Genomic DNA, 12,454 nt, shown 5'->3' on the forward strand with positions numbered 1-12,454 from the left:
ATATATTTATTTTAATGAAAAGATAGTATAGGATTTCATTAAAACCTTAAGCTGTAAAAACGCCAAAATGCTACAAAGCCCAAGCCTTTAAGCCAGAAGACTCGACTTCAGTCTCATCCAACACCACCTAAGAAACCCTAGCCGCCGCTTGCAGTACCAAACTAGGTAAGCATTCATCTCCGACATCAACAACCATAGAAGCCCGAAGTTTGAAAGACAACCTCACTACAATAGATATCAAGTAGATTGATGCTCAAGGAGGCCATAACAGAAACTCTTGCTAAGACGAATGAGGTAGATTGGATGTTCCATCGCAGACATCTCAGGGATCAAACTAAATAGCTCTGAGGGGTGGCATGTTAGAACTCTCAAGGGACCAAATGCTTAGAAACAAGAAGCAGAGGAATGTCCCCAGAGGTACCATGGCCAAACATCAGAACCCTAGAGCAGAGCCACAGTAAACCCATCTAAATCCACCTACATGCAGGCCTTTAACAAACTTCTTCTCCATGAATAACAAAACCTGCAACTTAAAAACAGTAAACCAAATATTTACACCACCTCCCATAGAAGGGAAGGAAGGGAACCCACCATCAGCCATGGACGAGAGCTGTACCCTGCTCGGATGGGGCCGGGGAAACCACATTATTGCCAGAGAACGGAGCTAAGTCTCCTAGTAGAAAAAAGAAAAATCATGAGAGAAAAAGGTATGGATTGAGTGTTTTGTGGCAAGGTTATGAGTAATTTGGAGTCCTGGCTATTATCTGAAGACTGCTTCACTTTGGTCAGCAACATAAATATAAAATGGTGAAATGGGCATATAGAATGAAGTGGCTTTGGCCTAGCTCCCTCTTTTACTAAAGAAGGAAATCTATATGAAAATTTGATTATTAATTTTGGCAAGTCACTTTTCATAGTACAACAAACTGGTTCTTCTTATTAAGAAAAGGGTATTGGAGCAAATATTGTGAGTTCTGAGTTAAATCTTTTACGTAATAATTGCACTACTGTTTTGAGTTATGTCAATAATCTTAAGCATAGGAGTGAAAATGTCAATTTAAGGAGTCTTCGTTAAGGAAGTTAAAATTTCATATGGAATAGGGGCCCAACTAAGTGAAGTTTGAAGATTATTTCTAAGTTTAATAATACTTCTAAGCACCATTATTCAGACCTATTTGATTTAGATTTATGTTAAATATTTTGTAAAATTATATTTAACTGTTGTTGATATGTGAAATATTACATAATTTATTTTATTATTGAAATAAATATAAAATTATAAATTTATTATATTATATTATTTATTTTATTATTAAATTAAATATATAATTATTAAATTAATATATTATATCATTTATTATATTATTAAAATAAATATAAAATTATTAATCTATTATATTATATCATTTATTTTATTATTGAAATAAGAAAATAATTAATTTTTTTAAATAATTAAATAACTTTAAAAATATAGATAAAATAATAAAGTACTTATTATTGTTGATAAAGATAAAATCAAATAGATTTAATTTTAAAAAAAATATATATTATTTTCTTTAATTTTTTAATAATAAGATATTAATATTATTTTAAAAAAAAATTAATATAATTAAATAATTTTTAATAAATATAAAACAAAATAATCTAATATTTATTTTTTATTAATTTTATTTTAATAAAGTAATAAGTAATTTTTAATATTTGAAAATTAAAAAAATAATATTTATTATGATTTATATTATTAAATTAATATATTATATCATTTATTATATTATTAAAATAAATATAAAATTATTAATCTATTATATTATATCATTTATTTTATTATTGAAATAAGAAAATAATTAATTTTTTTAAAATAAAAATAAAAAAAAAAATATAGATAAAATAATAAAGTACTTATTATTGTTGATAAAAAAAAATAAAAATTTTTTTAAATAATTTTTAATAAATATAAAACAAAATAATCTAATATTTATTTTTTATTAATTTTATTTTAATAAAGTAATAAGTAATTTTTAATATTTGAAAATTAAAAAAATAATATTTATTATGAGGACTTATTTAGCATTATTTATAAAGTATAATCCTTATTTAATTCAATACTTAATTTTAAATTTATTTAGTCATCGATTAAAATAATAGGATTTATTGGTTTTTTTCTCCTTTTATTTTACTTGCATGAATTATTCTGATTATTACCTTATTCCTAACCCCGAAAAATAAAATTGCCCCAAGTTGTTATGCATCAAAATTGGTTTCTTGATTTTAATGTGCAAGATTCTTGGGAATTTTGATCCAAATTGAAAGATCACACCAAATCAAAATCAAATTAAGCTATAGAACTTAAAAATCAATTTTATACCTATATTTTTATAAACACACTTCATTTAAAAAAGAATATTACACAATATATTATATATTAGCAAACAACTTTAAAGTCTAAATAGTAGTCTTCGTATACTCTCTATAACAATAATTATATAAAATTATTTTAAAAATCAAAATCGAAATACTAAAAATTAAACCGAATCAAAACCAAATAACCGGAGCTAAGTCTTAAACTTGAGAAGTGCAGAACCGTTGCCTCAGAGACATGGAATATCGGAATGGCTCTACTTTGCCACCACAAGAAAAGTGTATATATCACAACTCATAAGTGATATTCCTTATAATGTATAATTAGAATACCAACTACTGTATAACAGAAAAACTAGTTGAATCTTTTCCCTTCTTTTTTCCACATTCAATATGAATAATTCCTTTTGAAATAACACCTCATTGGTGCATTCCACTTCCTCAGTAAAAATGCATTGTCAAGAATTATCATAAAAGGTAGCTTCATAACTCAAAATCCTGGAAACGTCCTTGTTAGGAATGCTTTATCTAAATACCATTCCCAATCTGAGTGGATTAATCCCATCCGTTTGCGCGAGTGCCAGGTGTGATACCCATGGTTAATCCAAAAAAAAAAAAAAAAATTATTTGAGTCAATACATATCATAGGCGGCTGCAACTGTTATCACAAAATTTGCTGCACAGCCATGCACTTCGTGACCTACAAAAATTCACAGCTCAATTGAAGGAAATTCCCAAGTCCCAGTCCTCTTTATTTTGAAGAAAAAAAATTGTCAAATACAGAATGACACGAAAATGGAAAAGGGGAAGTTATATAAGGACAGAGCATTTATGATTGAATAGTAAATTTCATCCATCCATGAGGGGGGAAAGTGCTGAAGTAGAGCAATCTTTTAGTTCAGATACAACAGAAGAAATAATAAAACATGATTTACATTGGAATTTATGCACTCCAAACCACAGTTCAACTACTATCAAGCATCAAATATTGTGGGGGAAAAAAATTAGTAATCCTGGACTACACACCAAATTCTCTTGAAACGTAAAAAATGTCATTATTTCCTTTTTTACCACAGTATTTGCATGGAAATATCTTCATTACTCCCATGTTTGTGCCACAACTTCAAACATGTGAAAAATGATAATCTTCCTTGTAATAAGTAGGTGAAAATGCCAAGAACAGGCTGTTGCTTGTCAGTATAAGAAATAGGAAATACTGCCGCATAATTACAACAAACTCGAGAATCATTGGTTACCTCATAAATGCATGCCCTGGAATAGTCCATCCTCAGAAGCACGTGCCAAATCTGGCAGAAATTAATGATTTTATTGGTTTCTATTCTGGGTGTTGGAATTCGAGATCTAGTTTCCTCTTCAGATGGGATCTGTCAGCACTGCATGAGGGGAAAGAAGATTTAACAATATCAATCCTTATAGCACAAGCCACATAGAAAAATGAAAAATTTTTTTTTAATGGATCGAGGATAAAAAGACATTGAAGAGCACCAGCAAGATACCATCCCATATCTTAAGAAAATCATTTAGGAAACAAATTAGCAGCTTCTACATCCCCAAATTGATGATAACAAAATGAAAAAATTCAACGTGTTTAGCCATCTATCTTTTACACCAAGAGATACATCTAACTCGAAGGCTCTTACACTCTTTCTTTCTACAGAAGAGTATATAGTCCTTCAGCTTCTTCAGACCTTTAAATTAAGAATCGGATTCAATTTCCTACAGTGTCTTAACCAACAGCCAACCCAACTACATTAACCATTGTTTCTTAGAAGTAAAGTTCCCAACCTTTTAATGATAAAATTGAATTTAATAACAGCCCTACAGGGTATAAGTTAGTACAAACAGAAAGGGTGCTGCAAAATGTGTGCATGTGTAATATACAACTTTATATTCTTGGTTTTTCAGCAGGTGAACAGAAACCCAGCCCACAAGTTATTGTCAAAAAGCTGATGCATGTATTTTCCTTGCTATGGACAGTAGAACTTAGAATTTAGTGAAGACAAGCCCAGCCCACAAGTTATTGTCAAAAAGCTGATACATGTATTTTCCTTGCTATGGACAGTAGAATTTAGTGATTTTGGGGGGGGGGGGAGGGTGGGGGGGGTGGTGTTGGGGTTTGGCGTTTGGGACATTTTATTTGGTCTTTTATGTCCAGCAATGATATACGATCTCCCATGCATCCCACAAATAGTTCTAAGCATTGCGGCATTTGCCTATTTTAATTTTAGAACTTAAAATTCTGCTCGGATAAAACTTTGTTAACCCAAGCCCATATATGTTGCACCGTTGATGCTATAATGCTAACCTAAACTCCATCTTCAAGTTCAACCATCAATCATAGTTGTCGAATCAAGAATCGAATCAAGTAGCAAGATTCAATTAAAATTCTCAAAATTAATTAAAAACGTAGTAGAAAATAACTTATATATATATATATATCACAATGACATATTTGATAAATATAGAATTATCATTTAACAAAGGAGAAGGATGCTTTATAATAGAACAAAATATTCTTATTATGTTATGCGATTTTATGTTATAAATTATGAACCCTTGAATTGTAGAAAATCATTATCATTGTACATGTGCTAAAACTTTCATTTAAATTTTACAAAATAATTAAATTATAAAAAATGATAGTAGGTTAAATTAAAAGGTCAGAATATATTAATATAAAATGTGATAATTTGACAACTATAATTAGATAAGTATATTAATTAAAAAGAAAAAAGGAAAACAAAAGAAGAGGGAGAGGTAAAAGAATGGCTAGTAGAAGAAAAATAGTATAGGAAAGGCTTTATGTGCACTTTTCATAGTAAAAATAAAGAGCAATATTAAATTTTGAAGCTATAGGGTTTAAAAATCATCTAGAAAAAGAATCAACTGAATCGGTATATTCACATCAATTCACCCAATTCACTATCAAATCATAAGATTCAATCAAGATTCAAGTACATTTGAGATTTGCCCTATAGATTCGAATCACTAGGATGGGAAATCGAATCGTAAGATTCAAATCGAAAATCGTAAGATTCTAATAACCAATATTTGTAATCTGATTGACTTCATGTGTTTTGAGAAATTTATAAGGGGTTAAAAACAATTATGAATATAAAAAGACTACTTAAAGATATAGGTTCACCTGTTAATTGTGGGTCTGCTCATAGGTCTTGATCCAAAGACAGAAAAATCTATTGACATTGGCACCTGTTCACTCCTGCCAGTGTAATTCCCAGCTGCCTGTCTGATTTCACCATGTTCATCAATCTTATCAACTTGAGATGCATTTCCATCAAATCCCTCACGGTCAGGCATCACTCTTCTTGCCTTCCTTGGAGGTGATAACACAGTGGGTCCCTCCAGTGGATGAAAATCTGAAGCCCTAGGATTGACAGATTCCCGCTTGGGGGCAGGTCTAGGGAGCTTAGCCGGCTCAGTAGGCAGAGGTGCAGATGTGAAGTACCTAGAAGGAAAATAGATGAGAGCAAGAAACCAATAGTAATGTGGATTTTCCATTGACAATGTTCTGCATACCTGTGCTCTAATGCCTGTTCCACTGAAATTCTAACTTTTGGATCATAAGTAAACATCTTTGCCAGCAGATCTAAAGCATCATCACTAGCCATCGGAAACAATTTACGCCAAGGTTGTGCAGGAACAGATTGGTATTCCACATAATCAGGGAGGTAGACCAAATCAGGCCACTGAGAAGGTGTAGGAGTCCCTAAGGATTGAAAAATCTTTCCTAATTGATCAATGTCGCTTGTCCCCTATATCAATTCAAATCAAAATGTTACAAGTACTAAACATGGACACCCACATATAAATAGCACAAGAAGAAACAAAATAAGTGGGTAGAATGTAACTGTGACATATCCCACTTAAGTCATAGATATTAAAGTAATTTGCCTGATAAGATGGCCTTTAAATAAAAAAGGATTGTCCTGTGGACCAGTGATCAAATATTAATATGCAAAATTATCAACCAGATAAGAACATCTTTTACAAAAAGGAATGTGCAAATGATGAGAAATATTTACTAGCCCCCCAAACATAATATCTTTTTGTAGCACCAGTTATACTAAAATATGTAAGGTAAGCAAAATCAAGAACATCACCTTTATATTGTTCAACAAGAAAAATGTTTTTTTCAGCAATGGTGAACTGAAAAATAGGTCAGCAACACAATAAGCTTTGGATGGTAGTAGATGCCAGCTTTGTCAGTCACAATATGACTTCTTACGCATTCTAAGTAATGTCCCAAAACCAAAATGGTTCATAATGTATGATGCCATTGCAAGAAGTTCTCAAGAGCGTTCAATTCAGAATGGCAATACCAAAAAATTTTCTAATCTTTCTTCACATTAAAAAATAAAAATAACCTACATTTACCTAACATTTTTCTCATTTCCTAGGAATCTAGTTTCTGTCTGATAAGTGAAAACCTAGAGCTTAAAATTCTTCTTAAACACATGTTGTCTCTAGTCAATACCCAAGGGAAAAGGTCAAAATGTGGTAGCTATCTTATCCAATTAACAAGTGAATATAAGCCTACATAACCACCATTTTGGAAATGTAGGCCTTCCTCCATATGATGAACTTTGTGACAAATTTCTTCAAGCAATATACAGTAAACTGGAAAACAGGTGGAACCGATAATCAACTAGTTGTAATTTCATTGATCATCTAAGGATAAGTGTTGATCTATCAACAACTTAACAATATGATTGCAAAGTTTTAATAAAGAAAACACAATTGTTAACAGAATGTTCTCTGCAAATGATAACATGCAGTAAAATTGTCAGAGGGATACACAAAGAAAATGGCTGATATAAACTCTACTCCCATGAACAAATTAAGGTAGAATTAGAATGTTCTTGCTAATGGGAACATCGATGTGGACTTCCACAAGGAGCAGATCACTTATAGATGAAAGTGAATTGGAGACTTCCAAAGACAAGGAACGGACTTTGAAGTCAACAGAAGAGATTGATCACCAATTGAAAGTATCTTATGACTCGTGTTAAACATGCTTTTAGAGGGTTAAACTTTGACATTGATCAATATGATTGCTAGTCGTAGAATGTTAAATTCATAGGACTATCTCCTAAGAGTTTTGAAGATCAACTAAATAACATGCCCAGGGCTATGCATAATTTAGATTTCTTTAAAATATTTTTCATTACACCTGAAAAAAAAAATCATAATCATTATTCTATATTTTCCACCATAAGGGAATCCAAACCCTTTGATATGCGTGCCTGGTACTGGCCAATTTGACCATATACGGATGCTACTTACAATAAAAGGAGGGGGAAAACATCCATATAAGGTCACTTGAAAAGGATTCATCCACTAGTTGATCTCTCCCTCCTATGCATGCACAGAGAAATAATAGCTCTTTTGACAACCTAACCTAAGCCAAATGTGAATTGACAACCTATATACGTTTTAATAGATCAAGCCTCTAAACTCTTGAAAGAAAGTGTACATGCAAACACATTGTCAAGTATATGATCTTGTGAATGATCAAAAATAAAAATGGAGTTGTTTCATGATCAAAAATAAAAAAGGAGTTGTTTCATAAGAAAAATCGAACACACATTAGGTTACAGATACAGAATAGCAACTCTAATTATGATGTCTATTGTCTGATTAAACTAGAGTTCAGGACTTAAAATTTTGTACTTTGAATATAAGAAGATCTAAAAACAAATGAAATTTGAAGGACATAATTGATAAGTAAATGGAAAAAAATGAATTTTCAAAAGTGGAATTTCTACCATAATTTACAATCAACCACATTAAATGAAGCAGAATTCAATTAAAATTCTAACACAATTTCTCCCAACTACAACAACTATCCAGCTAACAGTGGAAGTAAAAGCATAAAATGAACAGAGAATAGATGCAAATCATCCTGCATGGGGATTGTTATATATGATGGATAACAGAATGCGCGCAAGAGGGAGGGAGTATTATTCATCATAGACAATAACACAATAGAAGAACTGATGAAATTAAGATATGCCAAAATCATAGGCCTATTAAGGGTCTGTTTGGATGAGGTGAGGGAAGGGTAGTAAGAAAGGATAAGGAAGGGGAAGGATAATGAGAGTTACAATAAAAAAAAATCTCATATTTGGGAAGAAGTGAATTAATGGAAAGGTAAGGAGAGGTAATGTACATTTTTTATGTTTGGAAAGAAGTAAAGAAGAGGTAGATTTAAGGGGCGTAGAAATAGAAATATTTATAACTATCTTCCCTCCCTCCTTACACCCAAATTTGGGGTGTAAAAAAAATTGATATTTGAGGGGTAAAGGAGGGTAAGGCTTACCCTTACCCTTACCCTCCATTAACTACCCCTCCTTACCTTTATTTACCTCACCCTCACCCTCACCCTCACCCTCACCCAAACAGACCCTAAAGAAACCCGAAAACAAGTTTATCCTGCAACACTTACACAGGCAGGCCATGTTGCATAAAAATCCTGGCATCCCTTTCCCTTCCCACCAAAGACACTCTAATACTATATCATTACATATGTAACAGCATCAATCTTTCTGCCTCCTCCCCCTAGCCAAAACCCCTAAATTGACATTTTAACGAATCTTCTATGCTGTTCAAGGAAAACCCAATGATCCTTGGTCTCCTCACATACAAGGAAGGCCTCCTCCAACAAGCTTATACTAAAAAGTAACCAACTTGCAAATAATTCTTTTGTGCTCTCACATCCTCAGACTTCCAACATTTAAATCTTGAGGCTTCAACCTATCCAAAAATCTAAGTCTTCAACACTGATTCACATGGAACTCATATTACAACTTCTGCACCAAAATTTGGAAAAGAGTGACGATACAATCACATATTCTCAAATTTAAGACCCAACTAACCTATTTAGAAACTAATCAAATGGGTCAAATATCAGGATCAAATATTTAAGAAAAGTAACACTAGGTTAGAGAAAACATGCCCCCCAACCCCCCAAATGCAATAGGAAAAAAAGGATCTTATATGGCCACGAAGAACCTAATCAATGCATAAAGGAAATCAACAGACCAAATTTGAAGAAAACAGCAATAATCCACATAGAACATACCATGATAAAGTATAGCACAATCTATTTAATTAACAAAACTGCAAACATGCTATAAAGTATTTTGCAAATATTCAACAAACAATATAGATGAAATCCTAAAGAAATACCAATCAAGGAAATCAATTATGCTTACCTGCAGAAATGGTCGACGGAGGAGGAGTTCAGCAAATATACAGGCTGCAGCCCAAACATCAACCCCAGAACCATATTGTTTGGTGCCAAAAAGCAGCTCAGGCGCTCTATACCATCGAGCAAAGACCTGTTCAATGGTAATCCAAGCTTGTAATTTAAATTTGCTAAAATTACTAGTAATTCACAAAAATTATTATAAGGCAACGAGCTTTAGAATGTAAAAACAGATAAAGTGATGTCCATCTATCATTTAATGATAAGCAATAAAGAAAAGGTTTCTGCCAGAAAATATTAATCAACTAAAATATAATGAAACAAAATGTGCGGAAGAAGAAAAGCAGGAATTCAGTGGTGCCCCTGATTGAAGATTTATTTTTAACATAAAATTTCAGAACAGATTATCAACTGTTCCACTGTGCCATTAAGCAGTAACCATGCCACTAAGCATGTGACGGAAGATAATTATTCTGAAGGGTATGATGGTTTTTACTTGTCAAAATCCTTTTAACTCAAAATGCTTAAAGTTGCAAACTGAAAACATAACGAGCAATTACACAAGGAGAGCATACTTGGTGAGTGAACTTGCGATCTGGGCTTCCAAATATGCGTGCCAAACCAAAATCTGCAAGTTTAAGCTGTCCATTAGATGCTATCAACAAGTTGTTTGGCTTCATATCTCTGTAAATACAAGTACAGAATATCAGAAATAGTAGTTAGCAAATATTACTCTTGCAAACTAGCTTTTCAGAAAATATCCAATACCTATGCAAAACCCATTTCTTGTGGCAATAAGCCAGTCCTTTCAATGTCATCTGAAAGTATGATTTTATGTCAGCCGGTGAAAGAAATATATTTCGATCACGAATAACTGCTTCAAGATCAGTCTCCATGAACTCGAACACAAGATGCAAGTTCCCTTTGTGAGGGAATGCATCAATCAACTCAATTATATTTGGGTCTTTAAGCTCTTTAAGCAGTTTAATCTCTCTAAGTGCTGTAAAATTAACCCCCTCCTTTTGCTTCCCAAGCCGAATTTTCTTAATTGCCACTGTCTGTCCAGTCTGCACATATCCAACCAATCAGACCAACTAAAAGAACAGAAACTTTCATTTTGGCTACTGGGAAAGTTTAGAAAAACAGCATTATATTCATAGTCCATAGTGAAAGGGTAATTAAAACGCTTAAAGTAAACCCTTTTTTCCCTAACTTTCCCCAGAAAACCAAACCAAACCAAAAAAAAAAACCATTTAATTGAAATTTCTTCAATTTTACACTCAATTAATCAAATTTCTCCAACCCTTAATGTACAAAAAAAAATAAAAAAATAAAAAACAACAAATAATACAACAATAAAAGCAAACACAGGTATGGATGCAGTAAAGATAAAATCTTAGGGTTACCTTAGTATCGATGGCTTTGTAGACTACACCGTAAGTACCTTCACCAAGCACTTCACGCTTTAGATACCTATCGGCAACTTTCTTTTCTGTATCGTTTTCTGACATTTTATGCTTTTTTCTTTTCTTTTCTTTTCTATTACAAATACAACTGCAATTGATATTTATATAATCAGATTTTAGGAAATTTTCTCAGAAATTCATGTTCAGAAAATAGGGTTTGAAGATGGGTTCTTTTCTGGCTATTATCATACACAGTGAAATAGATTCGATAGGCTTGAGGAAGGAGAATGAGAGAGAGAAAGAGAGCTGATGCTTGCAGTAATGCAATGTGTTTGGTGGATTGGAGAGGATGGGACAGTAAGGGAAATAAATACTCTGTTTGGAAGGAAGGAAACTAGCAGTGAACTGAAGGGAGGAAGAAAAGGACAAGCAAATTTTCTTTTTCTTTTTTTATGGAATTTTCTTTTTATAAATGAAAAGAAAAACAAACAAAATTATGAGCACCATATTACGGATTATTATAATTATTATTTTATTTTATAAAATTTAATTAATTTATAATAAAAATTAAAATAATTAATATATATAACTTTTATTTCTTTTTTTATAGAAATAATTTTTTCCTTTCAAATTATAATTCATAATCTTTTCAAAAAGAAATGAATTTATTAATTTTCTAAAATATCCAAATTTAATATATATTTTTTTATAAATAAATATATTATTAATTCATTATAGTCAGTGTAATTAATATAAGTTATATAGCATTAGTTGAATGTTCAATAAACAAACAAAATTTCTTATTTTCATATATTAAATTTTTTGTGGTCAAAATATGCTTTTTTTAAAAAAAATATTTAAATATTATTAAAAAATAATTTGAAATTTTATTTAATTATTTTAGAGCAATTTAAAAATATTTAAAAAATTTAAAGAGCAAGAAAAAGTGTATTAAGAAAAATGTTTATAAGAATAATGTCATAAAAAACCAAAAGAAAAGATTGTTTAGAGGAGTAGAGATGGCAACAGATAGGTATTTGATCTAGCTGAATCCTAATAAGATATGTTTAAGTAGTATATAACTAAATTTATCGTGGATTCTAATTTGAGGTATAATATGTGCAATGAGTTTGGATCAGGTTTTTGTACGTTGAATATCCGTTATCTAAGTTTATTTATATAAATAATAAATTGAATATAAAATATATGTTTTTATAATATTTATAAATTTTTATATATTATATTTTTAATAAATATAATATAAATATTTTATAGAATAATTAAATTTTTAAAATATAAATTATTACTAAAAATATTTTAATATTACTATTAATTAAAATATATAAAATTAAACAAGTCATATTTTTAGATAATAACTATTAGATTTGAAATGAATTTGAATAATTGAAGATAAATTTTTATTAGGGATAAATTCAAATAT

The 12,454-nt window shown here is 30.9% G+C and overlaps 1 protein-coding gene across 3 annotated transcripts; it reads right to left on the bottom strand.

Annotated features, from left to right (window-relative positions):
- Positions 1 to 2,763: 2,763 nt before the first annotated feature.
- LOC110657626 (cyclin-dependent kinase D-3) lies at positions 2,764 to 11,419 on the bottom strand. Of its 3 annotated transcripts, none has more exons than XR_002495415.2 (8): positions 11,014 to 11,419; positions 10,376 to 10,674; positions 10,183 to 10,291; positions 9,615 to 9,740; positions 5,917 to 6,152; positions 5,525 to 5,845; positions 3,615 to 3,752; positions 2,764 to 3,058 (listed from the first exon to the last, which is right to left on the bottom strand). XR_002495415.2 is itself a non-coding variant. In XM_021814916.2 (7 exons), the coding sequence occupies exons 1-7, from the start codon at positions 11,116 to 11,118 to the stop codon at positions 3,695 to 3,697; spliced, it is 1,254 nt and encodes a 417-aa protein (XP_021670608.2). In that variant the 5' UTR covers positions 11,119 to 11,418; the 3' UTR covers positions 3,187 to 3,694. The 3 variants fall into 3 exon arrangements, 1 of the variants encoding a protein (XP_021670608.2); XR_002495414.2 differs by lacking the exon at positions 2,764 to 3,058 and adding an exon at positions 3,187 to 3,504; XM_021814916.2 differs by lacking the exon at positions 2,764 to 3,058 and having other exon boundaries at positions 3,187 to 3,752; positions 11,014 to 11,418.
- Positions 11,420 to 12,454: the final 1,035 nt, after the last annotated feature.

Source organism: Hevea brasiliensis, chromosome 13 (genome assembly GCF_030052815.1).
Source record: "Hevea brasiliensis isolate MT/VB/25A 57/8 chromosome 13, ASM3005281v1, whole genome shotgun sequence".
Taxonomy (NCBI): Eukaryota; Viridiplantae; Streptophyta; class Magnoliopsida; order Malpighiales; family Euphorbiaceae; genus Hevea; species Hevea brasiliensis.

Coding starts and splice junctions, on each gene's coding strand:
- LOC110657626 (XM_021814916.2), bottom strand. CDS start 11,118: ATGTCAGAAAACGATACAGAAAAGAAAGTTGCCGATAGGTATCTAAAG. Junction 10,675..11,013: donor ACAAAGCCATCGATACTAAG/GTAACCCTAAGA, acceptor GGATATGTGCAG/ACTGGACAGACAGTGGCAAT. Junction 10,292..10,375: donor AAGAAATGGGTTTTGCATAG/GTATTGGATATT, acceptor TTGTATTTACAG/AGATATGAAGCCAAACAACT.